This window comes from Prionailurus viverrinus, chromosome A2 (assembly GCF_022837055.1).
Source record: "Prionailurus viverrinus isolate Anna chromosome A2, UM_Priviv_1.0, whole genome shotgun sequence".
Lineage (NCBI taxonomy): Eukaryota > Metazoa > Chordata > Mammalia > Carnivora > Felidae > Prionailurus > Prionailurus viverrinus.
In genome coordinates this window covers 140,648,999-140,673,817 of record NC_062562.1, presented here as the reverse complement: position 1 = coordinate 140,673,817, position 24,819 = coordinate 140,648,999, and the positions used below count along the sequence as shown (strand labels likewise).

At 40.5% G+C, this 24,819-nt stretch overlaps 3 protein-coding genes across 10 annotated transcripts in view; all 3 read left to right on the top strand.

Annotated features, from left to right (window-relative positions):
* CADPS2 (calcium dependent secretion activator 2) overlaps positions 1-24,819 on the top strand; it is a 540,052-nt gene that overhangs the window by 164,298 nt on the left and 350,935 nt on the right. The window lies entirely within an intron of this gene.
* RNF148 (ring finger protein 148) lies at positions 664-1,759 on the top strand. Its single transcript, XM_047839720.1, has one exon. It carries the CDS (start codon positions 691-693, stop codon positions 1,618-1,620), a length of 930 nt encoding a protein of 309 aa, XP_047695676.1. The 5' UTR covers positions 664-690; the 3' UTR covers positions 1,621-1,759.
* Positions 4,216-5,952, top strand: RNF133 (ring finger protein 133). The gene has a single exon (XM_047839707.1). It carries the CDS (start codon positions 4,458-4,460, stop codon positions 5,592-5,594), a length of 1,137 nt encoding a protein of 378 aa, XP_047695663.1. The 5' UTR covers positions 4,216-4,457; the 3' UTR covers positions 5,595-5,952.

Below are 24,819 nucleotides of genomic sequence, written 5' to 3'. Positions count from 1 at the left end.
TCAGGCTTACAACATGTTTATTGTTCTTATGTTGAATCTGAGATAAGCATTTAATTTTGAAAGAGAGTAGAAATGATTTGTTCCTGCTGCCCATAGATTAGCATATTGGGTAGCATGGAACCATGCATGAGAACTGGTGACTGGCCAGCCACATGCACGAATACATGAATGATTTCTACTTTGCTTAACAGACAGAAAAACAATGAATATAGAGTGGTATTAGGCAGTTTTCACTCTATCCAGAACTAGGAAAGAAACTCCGGGCTTAAAAACAAAAACTTGCCTGTTTATTGCTTTACAGTTTATCCAAATTGTTATATACCATGAGTCCTTGCTTGGTGGTTTTTTGGCCAATAGAATTTCAGTATGCAGTGCACTAATATCAACTCCTGGATTGGCTTAACTACCTCTGATGTCACAATATCCCCGTGAGGAAGTCATAATTTGCTTGAAATCACATTGTACTAATAACAACTCTTGTTCTGTTTCATTACAAGAAAGATAATCTACCAAAAATAAAAATGCTGGAAGGAGGAACATACCTCTGATCAACACAGACTTTTTTCCATTTATGTGCTTTAATTATCTACTGCCAACAATTGAAGTTAGCTTCTTTGCTGTTTTTTTTTTTTTTTTTTTTTACAACTGATGTTTTGGCTTTTGTTTGTCAGTTAAGAGGCAAATGGAGGAATGAGCCTACTTAGAATTACTCCTTCAACTCATAGTTCTGTTTCATCTCAACTATTGAGGCTTAGCATCTTTCTACTACTTAGCCTTTCTGGCTCAAAAGGAAAAGCCATTTGGACAGCCCACCTGAATATAACATTTCAGGTGGGAAATCGGATTATATCTGAATTAGGAGAGAGTGGAGTGTTCGGAAATCATTCTCCTTTGGAAAGGGTGTCTGGTGTGGCGGTACTTCCGGAAGGATGGAATCAGAATGCTTGTAATCCTATGACCAACTTCAGCAGACCTGAACAAGCAGACTCTTGGTTGGCCCTCATTGAACGGGGAGGCTGTACTTTCACACATAAAATCAACGTGGCAGCAGAGAAGGGAGCAAATGGGGTGATCATCTATAACTATCCAGGTACGGGTAACAAAGTATTTCCCATGTCTCACCAGGGAACAGAAAATATAGTTGCAGTAATGATAGGCAACTTGAAAGGCATGGAACTTTTGCATTTGATTCAGAAAGGAGTCTACGTGACGATCATCATTGAGGTGGGAAGAATGCACATGCCATGGCTGAGCCATTATGTCATGTCTCTCTTTACCTTCCTGGCTGCCACAGTTGCCTACCTTTTCTTGTACTGTGCTTGGAGACCTAGGGTGCCCAATTCTTCCACCAGGAGGCGAAGACAGATGAAAGCAGATGTGAAGAAAGCTATCGGTCAGCTTCAACTACGAGTGCTCAAGGAGGGGGATAAGGAACTAGATCCAAACGAAGACAGTTGTGTTGTTTGCTTTGACATCTACAAACCCCAAGATGTAGTACGTATTTTAACTTGCAAACATTTTTTCCATAAGACGTGCATTGACCCCTGGCTTTTAGCACACAGGACATGCCCCATGTGCAAGTGTGACATTCTGAAGACTTCAACCCAGACAATCTTCTGAAGATGTAACTGAGTCTTTCCAAAGGTTAAAATTAAATGAATTTTCATGTAGTACTTTATGTAGGGAGAAACTCCATCTTCTCTACCTAAGCACTGAAGAGGATGAAAGTTGCGTTTTTAAAATAAAACTCCATATCATGCCAGCTATTTGAACTTGTTGTTTTTCTATTAAGTTGTTAGATTTTTTTGTCTTTATCCAAATAAGAACATCAGTATATGTTTAAAAGCAAATTAGTTTTATCTTCAAATTAAAATGATTTTGGTGTTGAGGCTGTAGAGGATTAGGCATGATATTTTAAAGTTTCTTTTTTAGATTCATTTTATTATTTCTATGGGTTTTTTAATTATGAAATTGTCAAATTGGTTTCCATACAACACCCAGTGCTCATCCCCAACAGGTGCCCTCCTCAATGCCTGTCACACACTTTCCCCTCCCTCCCACCCCCCATCAACCCTCAGTTTATTCTCAGTTTTTAAGAGTCTCTTATGGTTTGGCTCCCTCCCTCCCTCTCTTTTTTTTTTTTTTTTCCTTCCCCTACCCCATGGTCTTGGTCTTCTGTTAAATTTCTCAGGATCCACATAAGAGTGAAAACATATGGTATCTGTCTTTCTCTGTATGACTTATTTCACTTAGCATAACACTCTGTTTTTGATACCTAAAATCTCTATTAAATAAATTTCATTATAGGGATGCCTGGATGGCTCAGCCAATAGAGCATGCAACTCTTAATCTCAGGGTTGTGAGTTCAGGCCCCAAGTTGGGCATAGAGCTTACTTAAAAAAATAAAATCATTATATAATTAGACCTTGATTTAATTCTCCATGGTTAATCAATAGGAACTCTGGTTTCCAAAGGCACTGGGTAGATCATGAGTTCTAAGTAATTGCTTTGGATGACAACACCTCTGGTTAGGTAACTAAAATATTTTAAATTATTATAGACCTCATTTAAGGAAAGCATCACAAAAAAATATCTCTTTTGTTTGTCAGAGCCTAGTTAGCCTAGCCTAGTGAATTTAGCTCTGGTAGCAGATTTCTCTTCTAGAATTAACCTTAGTAAGTGCTTTTGTTTTCTTAAAATGGTGGTGAGTGTGTTTCTGCTTGGGCATTTTGACACAGTTCTAGAGTGGAGCTGAAATTTTGTTTGGCTGCCTTTAAAAATTGTGAGTAGATAAACACAAATACTTCTGTGTAACAATGGAGAGGCTGAAAGATTTGGGTTTTGTGTTTGACTAAAATCTCTGGATGAAATGCTACACCATTGGTATCAACTTAGATGGCACTTTATGGATGTACACACTATGTACTACACATTTTGAAGAGTGGGTTGTATGGAAATACAATCAGGTTAGTGGCCTTTGGAAAAGAAAATTCACTCTTGGGAGCTGAAGTTTACTCAGTAGTATTTATGTTTTTATGCCACTTGGGTTGGGCCTGTAGGACCCTGTCCTTCTTCCCTCCCTCAAGTTTTGTTGACTCACATTTCATAAGAACAACTACCTCCCTTAGCCCTGGTGAGACCCAGCCAAAACTGTCTCTCAGCATCCTGTGTTGTAAGGACAGACATTTGTGTTCAAGGTAAAAATTCTTGCTTTCCTAGCCAGTGGATAAGAACCACTGAGAGAGACCCTCATGAAAGTGTATGCCCCTACACCAGGGGCTGTCCATGTTAGTCCACAAGTCACTTTGGTATGAAGTGTTTTTGTGCCAGTGATAGAAGTGGAGCAAAAATATAGGCAGAACTGATAGTGTATGTGGGGATGGGGAAGGGCAGTTTCTATCAGGGATGTTTGATTTTAGCAAATGTTTTGTTCAAAGCATCTGTGACCTTTAACACTGCTGTTGGTGTTCATCTAAATGAGGGACCTTGATGTTTTATTAAAATCAATAGTTGCCTTTTTGTTTAAAATGAATGATGCGAAGACTGCTAAACAGAATTGTTTCCCCTTATACTCTTCCTCTCTTCCCTCAAAATATTGTTAGATCAGTAACAGATGTCAGTGTCTGCAGAGAAAAGAGATTAAAGTTCTTTACTGCTGTCATCCCTATGGGTAGGCAACGTAAGAGTGAGACAAGCGAGGCTAAAGTAATCTAACAGGATACCCTCCTTTTAAAAATCAAAACCAAATCAAACCAACGAATCTGAGCAAGCAGTTGTTAAATAAACTTAGTACAGTGCTTTATGTGATAAATAAAAAATCTATTGTGATCACGTGAGTGAAAAATGGTAGTAACGCTCATTGCTTTTACCACATAATTGTTCTTCATGCTAATTCCTAATTATTTTAAACTTGCCATTTTGTTGCATGTTTCCTCGATTTGTGAAGAGTGATAATGCTGTGGCTTTCTTGCATATGCTTTCAGGTGTGTGTGTGTGTGTGTGGTATGAATTTTATATTTCTGATTTAATGTGATACCTGTTAATATGTTGCTCAGGGATTGACTTGATCTTACAACCTAGGTATCACCCATAAACAGTATTTGAAACTCTCAAGTCAGTAAGTTGACAGCAGATTCAAAGCTCTTATCTAATTGGCTGTGTTATCTTTTATGTCATAATCACATCACCCAATTGTAAACAGTATCTGGAGTTACATTAGTGGGACTGGGATTTTTTTCTTTTTCAATCTAAAGGGTTTCTCTTCCTCTCTCTAATAAAACATCTGAACCTCCTAAGACCTTTTTAAGAATTTCTTACAAAAACATGCCGGAAGACCGTGGAACTTGTTTTCACCCTGAAGATTTTTCTCATTTTATTATTTTCAACTGATTGCCCACAGATGTGGAAGCCACATCTTTTTGTTGGGTTGGTTCTTCAGTCGCTAGGTGGGGAGAGAGATGAATCCACTCAAGATTAGCACTTACAGAAACAAAACTGCCTCTTCCTGGCTTATGAAATTCAGTTTTCTTTGGCTTCTTAGTCACAATTGTTGCAGAGCCAGTGCTGTCTGGACTGCTTACATGAACATCTCGTTTCATGTTGGGAATCGGATGTTGTCAGAGTTGGGGGAAACGGGAGTGTTTGGAAGAAGCTCCACTTTGAAGAGAGTGGCAGGAGTTATTGTGCCACCTGATGGAAAAACTCAAAATGCATGTAATCCCAGTACCAGTTTCAGCAGATTGAAGAACTCAGAGACCTGGCTTGCACTTGTTGAACGAGGTGGTTGTACCTTCACGCAGAAAATTAAGGTGGCCATCGAGAAGGGAGCCGGCGGAGTGATCATCTACAACTTTCCAGGAACTGGCAATCAGGTTTTTCCCATGTCTCATCAGGCATTTGAAGACATCGTTGTGGTGATGATTGGCAACCTCAAGGGCGTGGAGATTTTGCATTTAATTCAGAAGGGAGTTCACGTTACAGTCATAGTTGAGGTGGGGAGGAAACACATCATCTGGATGAATCACTATTTTGTCTCTTTTGTGATTGTCACAACTGCTACTTTAGCATATTTCATCTTTTATCGTATTCGGAGACTTTGGATAGCAAGGATTCAGAACCGGAGATGGCAGCGGTTAACAACTGATCTCAAGAAAGCCTTTGGCCAGCTGCAGCTTCGGGTTCTGAAAGAGGGGGATGAGGAAATCAGTCCAAATGGAGATAGCTGCGTAGTTTGCTTTGAACTCTATAAGCCTAACGATACAGTTCGTATTCTCACTTGTAAACACTTTTTCCACAAGAGTTGCATTGACCCCTGGATTCTGGCCCATGGGACGTGCCCCATGTGCAAACGTGACATTCTTAAAGCTTTGGGTATTCAGGTGGATGTTGAAGATGGGACAGAATCTTTGCAGGTTCTCATGTCAAATGAATTGTCTGATGCCCTGTCCCCTGATGAAGAAGAGACAGACAGTGAACTTCCTCCTGTGAGAGGATCTGACGAAGGGACCCCTTTGGAAGCAGGGGAGGTGCCACTGCCCCCTCAGAATGACAGCCAGCCTACTTCACTAGTTGAAGATGTTCATCCTTTACCTTGACAGCATGACCTTTGAGCAAGTGGATTAAACCTGTTTGTCAACTCAAGTCCTAATACTGACAAGCAGTTTGTCTGTTTGAAGTGTGGTTTTTGTGTCCTCTTGTTACTTTGGTAACTTTCTGCATTGTTTGTCAAGCAGAAAAAGGGCCTAGCAGGATTTTTTTGTTTACCTTTTTGCCTTTGCTAAATGTAACTTTTTGTCCATGTCTATTGAGTATATATGTCTATTTGTACACGTGCATGTTAAAATCAAGAATGAACTTTCCCCCCTAAATGTTCGTACATATTCTGGGCTCCATTTTGATAAGAAAATTGTTCATATATTCGCATGTTCCTTATACAGAAGCCATCAATTGTTTGGGAACGATAAATTATGTGCTAGAAAGAGTAATATTTTTGATATATTTATAGTACAATATACTACTTTTGAAGTCAATGTGTGCTGTGGTTTTTTCATTCTTAGCATGAAAATTTTGCTGGCCAGAATTTTATTACTCTCACCCTTGGCAAGAAGTTCTTTTCAAGCTGTTAGTACATTTTGATGGGCTCTGCATATGCATGGTGATAGTAATTTTAAAAGTAAAACACTAGCACTTTTCAGTGAACAGCAAATAATTCAGTGCCCAATATTGCTGAAAAGTATTACATGTTCATGATTTGTGGAAAGATTTAAATGGTCAAGAATTCCTATGGTGTTTATTAGGGTGTATTCATTTCCTATGTATTTCAGCTTACTAAGTATGTTTTGTCATTAAAGATTTAAAACGTGCTAGATTATTTTCAGGTAAGTATCACAATGTAGATGTTCTTACGACAGCGTTTGTGTTTATTTTGTTCACTGTATTTTCAGGATCTAGCAGAATGCTGGACACTCATAGTTTTGAGTGGAAGGATGAGTAATAAGTATTTTTTTTTCTGTAACATAAATATATATTAATATGAAAACCTGGGTAGTTTATCCCAATCATACAAAATAAGGGGAACTTAGTCCTGACAATTTTCATCCTAAATCACCTTGACAAAATAGAAAACTGATTCTCCGCTCAGAATCCATTATTTCTACTTAACATATATAGTTCTAACAAGGAGCTTTGAACTCTTCCCGGCCTGATAGTGGGTTTTTAGTTCTTGTGCAACACTAAGAGAGTGGGGTTTTTTTGTTCTTGGCAACACTGGAGAGAGATCTGTTAGGAACTTTCTTGAGTTCAGTGCTGACAACCCTGGAATTCAGAAGCCGGTGGAAGGGCAACAGATGATTCTAACTGCAACACCAAGTCAGACTATTTAAAGGAGGGAGAAGCAATCATTGAAGGCCAGGGAGAATCGGAACACAGCAAAATGTGTCTAAGATGACCAGGTAGAGGGGTGAAACTTGACTTGGTACACACATGCTTCTTTTTATTTTTGAGAGTGAGTGTGCTATCGGGGGAGGGGTGGAGGGGCAGGGAGAATCTTAAGCAGGCTCCATTCCGGGCATGGAAACAGATGAAGGACTTGATCTCAGGAGTCTGAGATCATGATCTGAGCCGAAATCAAGAGCTGGATGCTTAACCCACTGAGTCACCCAGGCACCTTTACACAGGCTCTTATACCTAACCGGGGAGAGGTTTGATTCAGTTAATCAAAGGAATTGGTCTTTGAAAGAACTGCAGAGCATCGATACTGTGGAGGATTTCACAGAAACACTGTTTGGCAGATCTTTTTGCTTTTACCTGGGAGAGTAAATTTGTTTGAGGTACCAAGGATCACTTTAAAGAGACAGGAGACTGAAGATCATTTAAAAGCCACTCCTACTAGAATCTGTTGCTAAATCCAGGATAAGTTGTCTTTCTCAGACTGGCCACTGTTGGCATCTCAGTCTCTAGGGCTAGCAGCTCATGGAGTGGCAAGGGTGACTTCCACTGGTTGCCCAAGAGAATCATTGGAACTATGGAAGTGAATGCATCTTGGCAGCCCCCGAACCTAGGTTCTAGAATCATTACAGCTGTGTGTCCTCCTGGCAAATTAAATATGGGTTACATGTTCCACGATAGACCTAGCATTTAAATTTGCTTTTCACACTAACTGCCATTGTGTTCTCTTTCAGTCCTTCCTGTGCCTCCTTGGTTTTTCCTTTTGGTTCATCATTGTCAACCGTAAACATGACTTATCATGTGTACAAAATTAACATGTTTACTTTCATAATTCAGTGTCTCATTAATGATGGACATTTAACGCACTGTGGGCTTATTGTCTTGATCTGAGAATTTTCAGTGGATACCCTTTAAAAGGTGTTAGAACCTGTATTTGTGTTGGGGAAGGAAAGGTCAGTGAGCTTGGAAGCTGTCATTGCTGAGTTGTCTACCATGTAGGCAGAGGACTAAGTGCTTTCTCTTTCTTATGTCCAAACAAAAGTTTTAATTTTTGTCTTTAGAATGTTGTAAACAGATCAGTTAAACCACTTTTGCTGAGTTTAATAACTAGAACCTGGAAATAAGGCTGCTGTGTCAAATTTAAGGTATTATTCGTTGTAGTAAATTTTTACCTATTTTGTGGGCTACCTCATTTTCTCTTAGCGAGGTAAACGTCTTTTGTCATAATGGCATGGGACCATGATAAGGAACTGTCTTGCTCCTAATACCAGCGTCATGATACATTTCCCTTGTGTTTCTTCGTACATACTTTTGCATTCCCTGGTGGTTGATTCCCCACACCCACCTCTAATAGGGGGGTTTGATGTTCCTTATAAAAATGCAACTTCTTTGCTTCATTACTGGGATATATTAGGTTTAATTATTTACTAAACCGAAAGTGGCCTTAACCACTTGGGTGAACTTGACCACTGATTGGGTGATGCAATAGGTGATTTTATCTATACATTTCCTTGTATGACAAGACACACTAAACTATAACCCTGTCTCTTGCTATAGAAATACTGTAATGTAGTTGTGCTGTAGAGAAATGTTGGCCAACCATACTATTTACAATAGTTTGTGTACTTTAAAAGGCTTAGCTTGAGAGCTGGTGTTTCCGATGGTATTTAAGTTTTGTGTACAGTTAATGTTTTCTCCTACAGACTTTCAGGTTTTTGAAGTAGCACACAGGAATCAAGGAAAGGATCAGAATTTAGAGAAGCACTGATGTAAAAAAACAAAAGAAAAAAACATTCACTCCTGGCTACTGTGTGAAGAGGAATGGCGACTCCATGTTCTTACTCCATTTCCTATGGGCACCAGTTTCCGTCTTTTAGAATTTATTTGGCTTTGTGTTTGGTGCATTTTTAAGTGTTTAGTGCTTACTGATGAAGAATACGGATTATGAGTTACTGCAGTTACTAAAAGAAATATCTTAAAAATAACTTTTTATAAACTGCAAGTACTTTTTTTAGAAAAGGAGGGAATAATGCACTTGAGATAACTGCTCCCTGTGCACAGGTGTTAAAGCTCCTCATCACAGTCCCTCCACAGAAACCTGCCTTATTTGTAGATATTCTGCCTATAAGTCTTCACAGTTGTGCTGTCATCTTAGACCTCTGAGATAGAGTTCCTTGAGGACTTCAGCTGCTGACATGAACTTTCCTCATTGTTGACAACCAGCGTAATCCTGATTTCAAAACTTCTCTACACCTGTAGTGTTCATCTCCCAGTTCTACAACACACCATTGTCTCCGCCATCAGCTTCTGTCATTTTTGAAAATGACTCAACTAAGAGCATCTTTTTCAGAATTACCTCTTTGAATTCACTTGACTTTTCCTTTCCACCCCTTGCTTGCTTTGTTCTCATTCTATGGTTTCCTGTGCCCATTCTTTTTCAGCCCATCTCTTTTCCAGCTGCAGCCTAGAACCAACCAGCAGCCATTTGTTTTGTTCTACCACATGCCACTGAATTCCTTGCCTTCTAAACTTTTTTCCAGGACCATTGGTTGTCTGAGTCATCTCTACTGATTTTTACCAGATACTTAGTTCTGTTTAAAAATTCTTTATTCTCAGGGCGCCTGGGTGGCTCATTCGGTTGAGCGTCCGACTTCAACTTAGGTCACGATCTCACAGTTTGTGGGTTTGAGCCCTGCATCAGGCTCTGTGCTGACAGCTCAGAGCCTGGAGCCTGTTTCAGATTCTGTGTCTCCCTCTCTCTCTGCCCCTCCCCGCTCACGCGCTGTCTCCCTCTGTCTCGAAAATAAACAGAAAAAATTTAAAAATTCTTTATTCTCAGGGTGCCTAGGTGGCTCAGTTGGTTAAGCATCCTACTTCGGCTCACATCATGATCTGAGTTTGTGAGTTCGAACCCTGCATCGGGCTCTGTGCTGACCACTCAGAGCCTGGGCCCTGCTTCAGATTCTGTGTCTCCCTCCCCTGTTGGCTCGTGCATGTGCACGCTCGCTCACTCTGTCTCAAAAATAAATATAAAAAAATTTTAAAATTCTTTATTCTCTTAAGTCCCTCTTTTGTTTCTCATGGAGCAGTGCTTCTTGACCTTGGCTACACATCAGAATCCTGTTGAAGGCTCTTAAAATTCTCCATGTCCAGACTGCACCCAGCACCTGTGCTTTGGGCTCTGGCTTCAGAATTTTTTTTAGTTACCCAGTTGATTGCAATAAACAGACAAGATCAAGAACCACTACCATAGGGCTTTTTCAGAGAGCCTTTATGTTAATCAAGTTCCTTGTTTCACCTTCTGCTTACTTCTTATTGACTTGTTTTCACTTTACTCAAAATATTGAGATGGAAATCTAGCAAGTCATGAAGGGTGATATTTCATGAAGAGCAATTGATAAAGGCTTCTGGGAATATGAAGGAATGGATTTCAGCTAGAGAAGCAAGAACACTTAGCTCCATTTCAAATGTTACTTCCTTCTCTATCATTTGGGAAGAAGCACATTTTAATGGAGGGAAGGATGTGAGCAGCAGTGTGGTTCCCCCCACCAAAGAAATATATTGTTGGTAATTCAGGCAGTAAAATAATCATGTAAGAATTTAAGAATGTTGATATATCATGGATTATTATTATTTTTTAAGAGAGTGAGTGCACGAGAGGGGTAGAGAGAATCCCAAGCAGGCTCCACACTCAGCCATGAGCCCTACTCAGGGCTCCATCCCACAACCCCATGATCATGACCTGAGCTGAAATCAAGAGTCAGACGCTTAACCAGCTGGGCCACCTAGGGTCCTCAGATCATGGATTGTTAATCTGTTTTTTTCTTTTTCAAGTATTTAAATTACAGATAACATGGTATAATATTTCAGGTGTAAAATTTAGTGATTTATCACTTAAAATACCCAGTACTCATCACAAGTACCTTCCTTAATCCCCATCATCCATTTACCCATCCCATACTCCAAACCTCTAGCAACCCTCAGTTCTCTATAGTTAAGAGTCTGTTTTAACAACAGTGTTTTCTAAAGAAGTTAGTATCATGTAGAATTTTGACTAAGGAACTTGAAGACCAGGAATTCTGGAGGCTGTTGTAGGAAACCAGGAGTGATAAAAAGAAAGTGTAAACAAAAGCAGTAATGGGTGAAATTGAGTAAGAGAATTCACCTTCAAGATAACATGTGCTTTGATTTCATTTGCTGATTTGTATTTTTGATCTGATTTTTTAATGACCAAGTTGGTACTGATTTCAGAACTTGCCTTTACACCCATAACTTTCATCTTCAGTTTAGCAACACCGTGAATAAAGAATAGAAGGGTTAGGGTCAGCAGGAGTAGAGGAAGGGTCAGGGTCAAGGATGACTCCTAGATTTCCGTCTGGGGCACTAGGTGATAATGGTGCTATTCATTGGAGTAGAAAATAGGTGAATCAAGCTTTTGGGGTAGAAGAAGGGTTCACATTTTGAATGTGCTGGATTTGAGGAGCCCACATAACTTACAATAATGTTCACTACACGGCTGAAAATAATAGGTCTGTAGGAATTAAATGAGAACATAGCAAAAGAAAGGATCTGTACAAAGTAGTCAATTGTGGTGATTTACTAACAAAACAATCCACCATTGACTTGTATATTAGTGGTAATTTACTAATGTAAAATTTAATACTGCTGTTTTGGATTCCTTGATTTTATGATATTCCCATGGAAGTGCTATATGGCTTTTTCTCTCAAAAAGTGGTGGTTAGGATGGTAGTGTGGTGATAATAACCGTTTCGGCATGACAGGATGCTGTTCCATGTGTTTATCAGGCAGACACTCATTTAACCCTAACAATAACTGAGGTATGCTCATTCTTTAGATGATAAAACTTAGACCCACAGAGGCTAAGCAGTTTGCCTAAAGTTAAACAGCTGTTATGTGGCAGCATCTGTGTTTGACTTTGGTCTGGTTCCACAGCTCTTGGCCTTTACCACAGCACTACAATTAGCTTGAAAAACCAGTTTTTAAGAGGAGTCTTGTTTTGAGGACTTCAAGAATTGGGCCTTAGAAGAAAATTCCCAGCTAAAAGATACTGGGAGTGCTGGTGAGAGGGTGGTGCAAGTGATAACTGGAGAAATCTCCAGACAATTTAGGGATACAGGAGCATGGGTGGCTGAGGGTTGTGGGAAAAATGTATCTAATTGAGAAGGGAAAGTTGAGCTCAAGGGGAATGTCTGCTTACATTTAGAAAGTATGGATTCTGGAGTTGATCTCATACAAAAAATCAATTAGTTGGGGGGTTTTATGTAGTCTTTTATTCCTTTGAAGTTGGAAAGGGTTAAAAATAATTTTTACAATTGCCCTAATAATTGATAACACTCCATTTTGCATGTTCAGGGATAAGCACAGTTGCCTATTGAAAAGAATACCATGCTTTTTTATACATCAGGTGACCTGTATTCATATCCTTTCCCCCAAGGCAGAGCATCTCAGAACAGTAGTCCTCAGGCCAGTACCGTTAGCATCACTTGAGCCTGTTGGAAGTGCAGGTTCTCAGCCCCCACTAGACCTTTATGGAGCCAGAAAAGTTGGGGAGGAGGGGAGGGAGGCCAATACCTGTTTCAGTGAGTCTTCCAGCTGATTATGATGGACATTCAGGTTTAGGGATCTCTACTGTCTCAGGAAGTTTATTTTCAGAAGAGGATGCATCACATAGTTGTCATCAGATAGAAATAGTATACATGAAAATAATGGTGAATCTTAAAGCAGTACACAAATCATAGTTGCTATTGTTGTATTAAGAGACCTAGTAGGCATTTTTCACAGGTCCAACTTATCAGATTTATGTAGGACTTGTGCATATAAATGCTTACTCCTTTCCTCTCCTAGTTCTCGTTTCTCTACCACCACTATCACACTGCCAAGGGATTTGTGAAAAAACAGATTATAGACAATTTAGGAATTCCAAAGTAGAAGGTTAGGGGAAAAAAAAAAAACACAGCTTAGAGCAGTCGATGCACTGGGTAAGGATTGTTTCTAATACCACCTATTTAGTAGGTCTGAAAATAACCTACTAAAACGGGACCATCGATGAAATGCAGAAGGGAATTAGGTAAATTCCTGGGTTTGGGTTCAGAAAACTAGCCTCACAAATACTGGAGGGAGACTCCGTTTAGAGTCCATGAATATATAGCTGAAAATACATCTGTGCAGCTACCTGAAAATGCTTGGCGTCTTCTGTGTGAATAGAACCACTGCTTCTGTAGCAGGAGTTACTCCTTTTTGTGTTAATGGTGAGCATCTTACCCATATGGCAGATTCATTGATAATTTCATTCAATAAATATTGATTGCCTTGGAAGTCTAGGAATAAACCATATAAAACCCATTGCCCTGATGGAACTTGCTTTCTAGCATGTAATAGCAGGATAAATGTAATATGTTAAATAGTTTTAATTGCTGTGGAGAACAGACAGAAAACAGGATGGGAACTGTCAGAAGCAGAGTTGCAGTTTTAAATGGAGTAGGCTTTGAGGCACCTGGGTGGCTCAGTCCATTGAGCGTCCAATTCTTGATACTGGCTCAGGTCATGATCCCAGGATCATGGGATTGAGCCCCACGTCGGAGTGTGTGCTGAGTGTGGAGTCTGCTTAAGATAGTCTCTCTCACCCTCTGCCACTCTCCCCTGCTCACACTTGTGTTCTCTCAAAATTAAAAAAATAATAGTAATAAAAAATAAAACTTGAGGAGACTTCACAAAGAAGATCAAAAACTGAACCAAAGACCCGGAAGGAATGTGTGCCATGCACTAGAACACATGCATGGAAAGGGCAGCACGTGCAGAGGAGAGCCACCAGGTTAGTAAGGGGGCCTGTCATCTGAAGAGTGTTTAACCTCACAGCTTGAAGACCAGGTTAACTGCCATTAAAAAGCTTGAGGAATGGCCTTTGGAAGAACGGAGTTTGTCTTTGCGATGACATGAAGTAAAAGTCTGTGAGAGAATGACAGCCGTAAGGAAAGTGTTGCCACCGGGAAACAACCTTCCTGTCCTTGGTCCTGTCCTAGACAGATTATGGCAGCGGAGAGTTTCTCTTCCCTAAAGGAATTGGTGGTTGTTTAGATATCATTTTAATGGTGGTGGTGAGGGAATCCATGTTTTGAAAGGACTCTGGGGATTTGTACCCTTGAAGTCCTTTACTATCCTGAAAGCCAAATTCTGGGATTAAATACCAACAATGTTATTTCATGCATAGTAGCCATCTTGTGGAAAAACAAATAACTGCAAGGTATAAACCACAAAAATTCAAGTATTTACTGAGCACAATTGTATGCCAGAGAGATGGTAGTTCAACAAGTTTTGGGTTCATTTTCTTTACCATAGCAGAATGTTTGCTTTGAAGATTGACTTCCTTTCCAGAAATATTTTTCATTTTCATTTTGAAACTTCATTTCTCTGCTGTAGGCTCCTGGCTTATCAAGAGTAAATAACTTGGTATCCTTAAGATTCATGTTTTAGAAACCTAGAATATGAAAGGGTAGTAGCTCATTCTCTGGTATCCTGATAGTATTGTAGAAAAAAAAAATGTTTTGGTTTTTAGAAATGGTCTTTCTCAATTTCGGTGTCAACGTTAGTATATCACCTGTCTTCTCAAAAGTTTCCTGAGATATTGTATCTGCAGCAAAGGAACGAGTATTTGTTTTCCAATCCATCATGGATTATTTTGTAAAATAAAACCCATGTGTTTTATTTCCTCTGAAAATGTATAACAGAAGTAATTTGGATTGATGAAGGGATGGATGGATATGTGAAAGAAACACTAGAGTAAAATGTCATTTGTAGAATCTAGGCTGGGAGGTATATGTCAGAACAAAGGCAGTCGTTAGGAGTTTTAGCTTCTGATCTCTTCACATTTGATAAAGGAATGAAGATTGGTTAAATGAGTGATTTTTCAGACCACCAAAAGCTTTTTTTTTTCTTTTCCAATTTTTACGTTTGGACACTTCCATAGCAAAATGTTGATTAAAACTCTGCTTTTGGATGTCATGGCATTGTCACATCACTGCAAGTTTCTAAAACGTCTCTGTACTCTGTCCTTGTTGGACAGATGATGATAATTTGAGAGTTGGCGTTGGTCCACGGATCACACTTCCCATAACACTGATAAAACTGACACATTACTATATTCTATAATAAAAGAAAGCATATTGAAGAAGGCCGTTACCCCTATTCCACCAGCGAGGAAACTGACCCAGAACGTTGCATGTTCTCAGCTTGTGTCACACCTGGAACACCCAGGGCTGATTCCCTTTTTGTTACATTATTTTCCAGCCGACAAAAGGAGAGTGACACAGAAATGGAGGATGAGGTGAACAGAATTAGAGAATTGATGCTGGACTATTGTAGAAGAAGAGGACTGAGCACGTTCTTTGTTCCATACAATAAAGGATTTATTGAACGTCAGATACTATGAGACTCCAAAAGTAATCCACTGTTCAGTATTTTTTTTTTCTGTATCATAATCATGAGGGGGGGGGATATCTTTGTAAAACAGAACAAAGTAGCTCAACCCAGAAACTTAACAGTTTCTATGGTACCATGAAACATTGAAACAAGAGCGAGGAGATGGGTGCAGAGAGGGTGGCATCTTCTTTCACTCTGTTTGTATAGAAAAATACTGTAGAAATTCACATTTTCTATGTCATGGCTTGCTTTTCCACTGCGAACATGAGGTTTTTTTTCTTTGAACCCTAAACCATCCCAGTCTGGAGATTGGAATCCCAGCTAGTACCCAGTGATTTTGGTTCCGTGTGTATGGAACTTAAAGTGAGTGGGTTGGTGACTTTTTTCAGCTTCAGCCTCTCTAGTTACAGGGTTAAGGAAAGTTTGCCATTGGTTTAAGGAAGTTTAAAGGACATTCTTAAGCTGAAAAATACTTGTAAAGAAAACTGAAGGATCTGCTATTGGTTGATATTACAAGAAAAACTTTATAAAAACTTTGTAATGTTGACAATAGAAATAGCATGTATATGTTTTTCCAAAAAGCTTCGTATTTTTCCAATCACCTTTATGTTCATCTGGATATAAGTTCCCCTCAATCGAACTATAGGACAATGCAAGAAGACTTTAGTAGTTTAGGGGGTTCAGATTTGCTCTAAGGGCTTAGGTGAGTTATAACAAAAGGGTCATTTGAGAATACCTGCTTTCTAGTTTAAGGATAGAGGTTTAAAGGTATCACCCAATTTTTCAAATAAGAGATGGTTTGCTATCATTGTTAAGTTATATTTTCACATTTGATAAGGGAATGGGATTGGTTAAATTAGTGGTTTCCAAACTGTTGGAATTCAAACAAAGAAAACCCCCCGAGGTCAACTACAGCTTTATTATTTTTGTCAAGAAGGATCATTAACCACAACAAAAAAAATGATTCACAGTTTACTGTTAATAACATTGTATTACAAGTAAGTGACTTGTGCCTATGATTTCTATCAAAATATTGGAGTGAATGTAGCTTTACTAAAATTACTTTGCAATCTACATTTCTTTACATTGAATTAGGGAAAACTACATTCCAGGGTGGTCATAAAACCATCTTTTGGATTCAGTAACTTTCCCAAATTCCTTGCTCCTATGAGGACTCATGATTTCCTTTAAAATTTGAGTGTTGAATGATACCAGATCCTACAGAGGCCTTAAAGGTACAGCTCTAATGAAGTTCATAGTCTAAGCAGGGGAAAGATACAGGGATTGCTGTACAGAATTTGCTGCAGCGTGAGAACAGGTTAGGTTCTGTTCCTTAAGAGAGGATGGGGAAGCCCTAAGAAGGCTCACAATGAAGAGGCAGTATCAAGGCCGTGGGAAGCTTCACAAAGGAGGTGGACAGTAACAGGAGAAAATTCCGTACCTCCCAATTCTCTTCATCCACCCAATTCTGTAGCTCAGTTTCATAAACCATAAGTTGATCCCCAAATTTTATTATAGGGTGGGGGATGAGGAGGGGATCTCAAGTGAGACCCTCAGAGCTTCAACTTTGACCCTTCGGCAGTCTGGATGTGTGACCTGGGGCATGTTTCTTTACCCCTCTGCTTTATTTTTTTTTCTTTTTCTTTTTTACACCTTTAAAGTAGAGGCTAGCATGTACTTTGTGTTGTGAAGGTTAGTATATCTAAAACCCTAGAATGTGTTCTAGCTATTTTCAAAATGCTTTTTTAATCATGTGACTCCCGGACTTAAATGTTCGGAAGGCGTTCTGTGTTCTCTTGGGATAAAGACCAGGTACCTTCCAGGGCTTTAGGAAGCCTATCCCTCCTCTCTGGCCTCTTCTCATTCACTAGATGCCCTGTCCCTTCACTGATTCTAAGGAGCCTTTTCAAACCCACTTAGATCAGTTGTGTTCCCCGTCTACTATCTCTTGGTCTCCCCTCTTTCCAAATAAATTCCTCTCCATTTTCATATCTCCAATCACCACCTCAGGGAATCTTCTGTGACCTCCTCAAATAGGTTCAGAACCTTGTTATAAACTCTCGTGGCTCCAGAAATTCCCAGTGTTTTCACCTAGCTGCCATCATTTTGTTTGGTTTTCTCTAGTGTAAGTTCTGTGAAGGCAGCAGACTCTTGCCTTTTTCTCAGTAGTACATTCCCAACATTGAGCACATTGCCCAGTAGTTAGTATGTTTTGATAAAATATTTATGGGAGAAATGGGTGAGGTATGGGGGAGGGAACTTGTAGAGGACTGTGCTAAACAAGCGTTCCCTTTATTAGAAAAGAAAATGCATTCTTCCGACAGGTAGAAGAGAAGACTGTAAAGGAAGCTTGTGAGATACCCAGATGGATGAAGTGACTGGCACAGTACAGCCAGTAGGGATCCTATTGACTGGCTCTGGGCATGTGAAGTGACCTGATAGATGCTGGCGTTGATACTGGAAAACTAGAAATTGATACACAGTGGGATGAAATTCATCACTGTTAAGCTACATGAATTGATAACATCTGAAAAATAGGTTTTAAAAACAGTCACCGTTTCTCTGTGCACAGCCTCCATTATGGGAAGTAGAAGTAGTTGCCATTAAGGAGAAAAGGGCGTCTCTTATAAGTGGGGCTCTTGTACTTTCTCCATGTTTTTCCTGGCTGGACACCTGCTGGCAGCTTTCCCAGGAACCATCTCATAGATAGCCACAGTGATTTGGCACGCACATAATGTTTTTCTTGTCATTATACGATCCTTCTGAATCAGAGAAGCGATGCATGGATCAGATCAAAAGCAATGGCTGAACAATAAGTGCTTCTGTGGAAAAGTGTATTTGAAGTTTTATTTGGACAGCTGAGCAGACTTACCTTTTGCAGATAGAGCTTACTATTGTAGTCATCACATTTCAGTTGTTATTCTCCATGACATGAAGGTATTCAGTGACTTCTTTGGTATATAAACTGAGCAGCTGAATGGAAAGGGTGGCTGTTGGTGGTGCTCAGTGGGCCCCCATACGTGGTATAACTTGTTAAAATGTGGAGAAGACGTGACTACACGGTATGTTCTGGTTTGATATGAGGTACCTGACTCCCACACTGAATTGGTAGGGTGCGTTCAGTGGCATTTTCACATAAAGGTCACTGATTGGTAATTCCCATAGTGTGGACCAGCACCCATCAGAATATATATGCCTATCAGGGGTGAACCCTTGATAGGAGTGGGGAAGTGAGAAGAGTAAGTAAAGGAATGTTGCTTTTGGATTCCAGTGGTCTCTTCTCTCAATATGTGGCCTTAGGCCAGTCACTTAACTTCACAGTCTAGAACACTTAATCTGTAAAAGAGAAAGATAATAAAGGCCCAGGGAGGATGATTGTGGGGACAAAAGAAGATAATATGTAAAGAGCTCTAGGGAGACAGAATATCTGCTCATCAGTGGGTTTGCTGATATACCAAGTTCCCATCACTGCTTTAGCACCAATAATGACACACTATTCAATGTACCCCAGGCATAATTTTATGGAGGATCCTGGGGCTCTGACCAGAAAGCTGGCATGTGTGCACCCAAGGCTTGGAGGCCAGTTCCTAGAACCAGCCTCTTCATGTGGCCACCCTTTACCTGCCTTTAACTTGACAATTGTTACTGTGAAAGGTTAGAAGATTAAGATAGTTTATATCTAATGGGACTAAATCCATCATTGTTCCATAATTTATAACATCTGAAAAATCTTTAAAAACTATCTGTGATTACAGTAGATTGTCATTCAGACTTTTTAATTTTTTTTTTTTTTTTGAGATAGCGCGTGCGCACAAGCACCTGTGTGAGCAGGGGTGGGGCAGAGAGAAAGGGAGACACAGAATTTGAAGTGGGCTCCAGGCTCAGAGAGCTGTCAGCACAGGGCTCAAACTCGTGAACTGTGAGATCATGACCTGAGCCAAAGTCAGACACTTAACTGACTGAGCCACCCATGTGCCCCTAAAGTTTATTTTGAGAGAATGCATGCACACGCCAACAGGGCAGGGGGTGGAGAGTGAGAATCCCAGGCAGGCTCTACTGTCAGCCTGGAGCCCAACACAGGGCTCAAATTCATGAACTGTGAGATCATGACCTGAGCCAGAGTCAAAAGTCAGATGCTCAGCTGACTGAGCCACCCAGGTGCCCCTAGACATTGTTTTTAAACAGTGTTTTTAAAGTTTTTTTTTTTTAATGTTTATTTTTGAGAGAGACAGAGACAGAATGCAAGTGAGTTGGGGCAAAGAGAGAGAGAGGGAGGCACAGAATTCGAAGCAAGCTCCAGGCTCCAAGCTGTCAGCACAGAGCCCAACACGGGGCTCGAACTCACAAGCTGTGCGATCATGACCTGAGCTGAAGTCGGATGCTTAACAGGTGCCCCTAAACAGTGTTTTAAACATTTTAAACAAAGATGTTTTTCTGTCCCATTCATGTGGACAAGCTCCATATTTTAAGTTAAGCATATAATTGAAAATTACTAAACCTTAGTGGTTATTTAAGTTATGCAAGTGCATGGATGGGGAAATAATCATCCAAACCATCGTCATTTATTCATTTCATGGATATTTTCTAAGTGCATGCTCTGTACTTGGCCTGGTGGCAGGTGCTACAGATACAGTACTGAACGACACCATCTTTGGCTTTGGAACTTACTATTTACTGAGTTAAAGAATAAGATGACAATATAACCTTCCCTGAATTGTCACAGTGACAAAGTGCTAAGTACTGTAAAGGAAAAAGGTGCTAGGATTACATGCAAACACCGCCAGATTGGGCTGATTCAAGGCGATTGGGGAAGGAATCAGTAAGGAAGGGTTAATTGTGCCAATATCCTGCTTTCTTGATGATTACAGCTTTGTAGTAGAGGCTAAAGTCTGGGATTGTGGTGCCTCACGCTTTGGTTGTCGTCTTCAATATTACTTTGGCTATTCGGGGTCTTTCATGGACAGGAAACCCATCAAGACCCTAGAGGAGAAAGCAGGAAAAAGCCTCTCTGACCTCAGCCACAGCAACTTCTTACTTGACACATCTCCAAAAGCAAGGGAATTAAAAGCAAAAGTGAACTATTGGGACCTCACGAAGTTAAAAGCTTCTGCACTGCAAAGGAAACAATCAACAGAACTAAAAGGCAACCAATGGAATGGGAAAAGATATTTGCAAATGACATATCAGACAAAGGGCTAGTATCCAAAATCTATAAAGAACTCACCAAACTCCACACCCAAAAAACAAATAATCAAGTGAAGAAATGGGCAGCAAACATGAATAGACACTTCTCTAAAGAAGGCATACAGATGGCCAACAGGCACATGAAAAGATGCTCAACGTCGCTCCTCATCAGGGAAATACAAATCAAAACCACACTCAGATATCACCTCATGCCAGTCAGAGTGGCTAAAATGAACAAATCAGGAGACTATAGATGCTGGCGAGGATGTGGAGAAACAGGAACCCTCTTGCACTGTTGTTGGGAATGCAGACTGGTGAAGCCATCCTGGAAAACAGTGTGGAGGTTCCTCAAAAAATTAAAAATAGATCTACCCTATGACCCAGCAATAGCACTGCTAGGAATTTACCCAAGGGATCGAGGAGTGCTGATGCATAGGGGCACTTGTACCCCAATGTTTATAGCAGCACTTTCAACAATAGCCAAATTATGGAAAGAGCCTAAATGTCCATCCACTGATGAATGGATAAAGAAATTGTGGTTTATACACACAATGGAATACTACGTGGCAATGAGAAAGAATGAAATCTTGCTATTTGCAGCAACATGGATGGAACTGGAGAGTGTTATGCTAAGTGAAATAAGCCATACAGAGAAGGACAGATACCATATGTTTTCACTCTTATGTGGATCCTGAGAAACTGAACAGAAGACCATGGGGGAGGGGAAGGGGGAAAAAAGAGGGAGGGAGCCAAACCATAAGAGACTCTTAAAATCTGGGAATATACTGAGGGCTGATGGGGAATGGGAGGGAGGGAAGGGTGGGTGATGGGCATTGAGGAGGGCATCTGTTGGGATGAGCACTGGGTGTTGTATGGAAACCAATTTGACAATAAATTTCATATTAAAAAAAGGGTTAATGGAGGGGGGATCTGAAGCATTACCAAGAGATAATTAGATGATGGTCAGATGGACAGTGTGAAGTTTTGGAGAGACCAGTGGGACTGGAGCATGGAGACTGAGCGAGTGAGCAAGAGACAGACAGAGAATATGCCTTGTAATGAAGCCAGAGTGGTAGTTTGGAGCCAGTGAAGAATTTGTAAGCTGGAGGAGGATTGAAATAACAGAATTAAAAAAAATACTAGTTTGATGCCAGTGAAGGGAATAAGTTGAGAAAATGAGAATCATTTGGGTGGCTTTCAGGAAAACGGAGGTAGGAAAGCCAGTTCCAGGCACTCTGGGGTGCCTGGGTGGCTCAGGGAAGCGTCTGACTCTTGATTTCAGGTCAGGTCATAATCTCACGGTTGTGAGATGGAGCCTTGTGTTGGACTCTGGACTGAATGTGGGGTCTGCTTGGGATTCTCCTCCTTCTGCTCCTCCCCCACTTGTGCTCACTTGTGTGCTTTCAAAAAAAAAAACAAAAAGAACTTGCTTTTAGCTAGTTGAGACAGAGTGAGGTGCATAAACAACTTTTGTGGGCACAGGAAGAGGAAAAGAAGGATTTGAGAGGAATTTAGGGGGTGGGATCAGCAGGGTTTAGTGACAAGTTGTAGGGAAATAAACATGGAAGAGATGGAGGTTTTGAGAATGCTTTCCAGGTCTCAAGGCAGGAAGTAGGTATCTAATGTTCACTGAAGCAGATAGAGCAAACAATAGGGAAAGTTATGCATTCTGTTTGAGACTTGTCCCACTGGCACCCTAGACTTCATGTGTAAGGAGAGCTTTTGGTTGGTATTAGCTATGTCCGAAGCTTGAGTGATATTTGAAGAGTTTGGTGGATCCCGTTTTGTGATGGTGTCAGAATTGGGAGCATGTGCAAAGTGGACTACCCCAGACCTAACTGATACTGGTCAGCATGGGATCCCAGAGGAGGACACAGAAGGGAAAAGCAGCCATGGTATCATGGTAGGTCTTCCTTTCCATATGCCTGGGATCAGGGGAGGGCTGTCCCTTCCCCCTGCTTTCAGATCACGGCTTTTCCTTCCTCATGCAAAATCTCTCTTGCCTTCTGGAATGCATTCCTTTCCACTAGACCACAAATCTTTCAGCTTTTTAGTGTTTATTCATTTCATGGCTCCTCTCACACAGACATCCATATCTCAGGAAATCTGTGAGCTGGATACCTATGTAATCCTCTTCTTTAGCTTTAGAGTGTTCAATGTCCGTAGATAGTACTTTTTTCAACAAATCTTTATTGAGCTCCTATTATAGGACAGGCTCTGTATCAGGCCCTGGATTCACCAGCAAACAAAACCAAGTGTCTATGTACTAAGAAGAAAGTGAGAATGACAAATTAAAAGGGGGCCGAGGGGGCAGTTCTTCTCAGAAAGTGATATAACGGAGACCCAAATGAAGTTAATATAGTAACCCATGTGGGTATATTTGCTGTCTAACAAATAATCTTAAAATTTAGCAGCTTAAAGTGATAAATGTGCACATATCATTTCACAATACCCCAGTGTAAGGAATCAGGGTGTAGCTTAGCTGATGTTTCTGTCTGGGGTCTCTCGTGAAGTTGCAATCCAGCTGTCGGCTGAGACAGCCATTATCTCATGGCTCAATTGGGACTAAAGAATTTGCTGTCCAGAACACTTGTGTGGTTCTTGGTGACCTAGTTCACTGAGGGCCTCCTTTCTTTGCCTCCTAGCAGCTTGCTTCCCCAGCGCAAATGTTGGGAGAGAGGGACAGTATGCCATGGTCTTCTGTCAACAGATCTCAGAAGTGACAGACCATCATTATTTTCTGTCATCCATACCCTAAACTGCCTCTTTACTGACTTGTCTCCCTCATTGCCTAACTGCAATTTCCCAGTCCAGCTTCTCCCTCTTTTCTCGTTTCCCTTTTTATTCATGCTTCCTAAAAGGAGAGTTTATATTTGCTGTCCTAAGTTTTACAACTTGTCCCCCCTTTCTCTCCTACACATTGGCTCCCTCTCTCTTCCACCCCACGAACTCTTCTCTGTCAAAGGTGACCTCTGGTGATAAAGACTCTTCTTAATTAAAAAATCTAGTCTAAATTTAGTTACCTTCTCTTGTGGCATTTAATTCTTTTTCTCTTGAGATGATCTCCCCTCTGGATAGCAAATAGATCATATCTTGCCTTTTCCTTCTCTGACGCTGCCCCCTTTCTTGGATCCAGTTCTTTTCCCAACTGTTTAAATGTAGGTATTTAAGAGTTTTTTCTTCACTTTTTGTTTTTATTTTTTTTGTATGATTTTCACTTTTATTTATTTTTTTTATGAAATTTATTGACAAATTGGTTTCCATACAACACCCAGTGCTCATCCCAACAGGTGCCCTCCTCGATACCCATCACCCACCCACCCCTCCCTCCCACCCCCCATCAACCCTCAGTTTGTTCTCAGTTTTTAACAGTCTCTTATGCTTTGGCTCTCTCCCACTCTAACCTCTTTTTTTTTTTCTTTCCCCTCCCCCATGGGTTCCTGTTAAGTTTCTCAGGATCCACATAAGAGTTTCACTTTTTGTTTTTAGTTTACTTTGTCTTCAAAGCTGACTTCTGCCAAAACTAAAATAATCCATGACCCCTCCTGACACCACCGCCATATACAAACACTACACACACACACACACACACACACACACACACACACACACACACACACACACATGTTGTTCCATCTGTATTCTTTCACTCTTTATTTTTGGTTAATGGAATCCAGGCACCCTCTAGAACTTTTCCTGCCTTTCCAAATTCTATAATTCGTAACACATGTTAATTCTGTCTTTAAACTCCTTGCCTCTCCCTAGTTCTCTAGTTAATGACCTTTGCCCTAGATCAAGCCCTTCCTGTTTTCACCTGGTCTACTGTACTTGTATGGTAACTGATTACCTGATCTCTGTTCTGTTCCATCGTCATGTCTTTGATGCTGCTACCAGTTGTTAGCGTAACTCCTGCTTGTCAACATTTCAATACCTGGGTTGCCCGGCCATCATTGGCTCTCTGTCCTCAGAGCCCAGATCCCTTGCTTGGCGCACAGTGCATTTTGCCATCTGGTCTCTGTTGGTCTGCTTGGCACAACTTTGGCTCCCCTTACCCTTACATTTATTTAATGCTTCTGCAGTATGAAAATTCTGACGTTACCCTCAGAAGACCATGGTGTCTTATGCCTTTATGCTTTCATTTCTTTTGTTTTCCTGAAATGTATTTTATTCTCCCTTTTCTCCTTTAACCCACAGGTCAAATTACAGGTTCCTGTCTTTGTTTTGTGCCGCCTTTGTCCTCAACCTTGTCCCCAG

What these genes read in the sequence shown, in the direction of transcription:
- RNF133 (XM_047839707.1), top strand. Translation starts at nt 4,458, where the DNA reads ATGAATCCACTCAAGATTAGCACTTACAGAAACAAAACTGCCTCTTCC.
- RNF148 (XM_047839720.1), top strand. Translation starts at nt 691, where the DNA reads ATGAGCCTACTTAGAATTACTCCTTCAACTCATAGTTCTGTTTCATCT.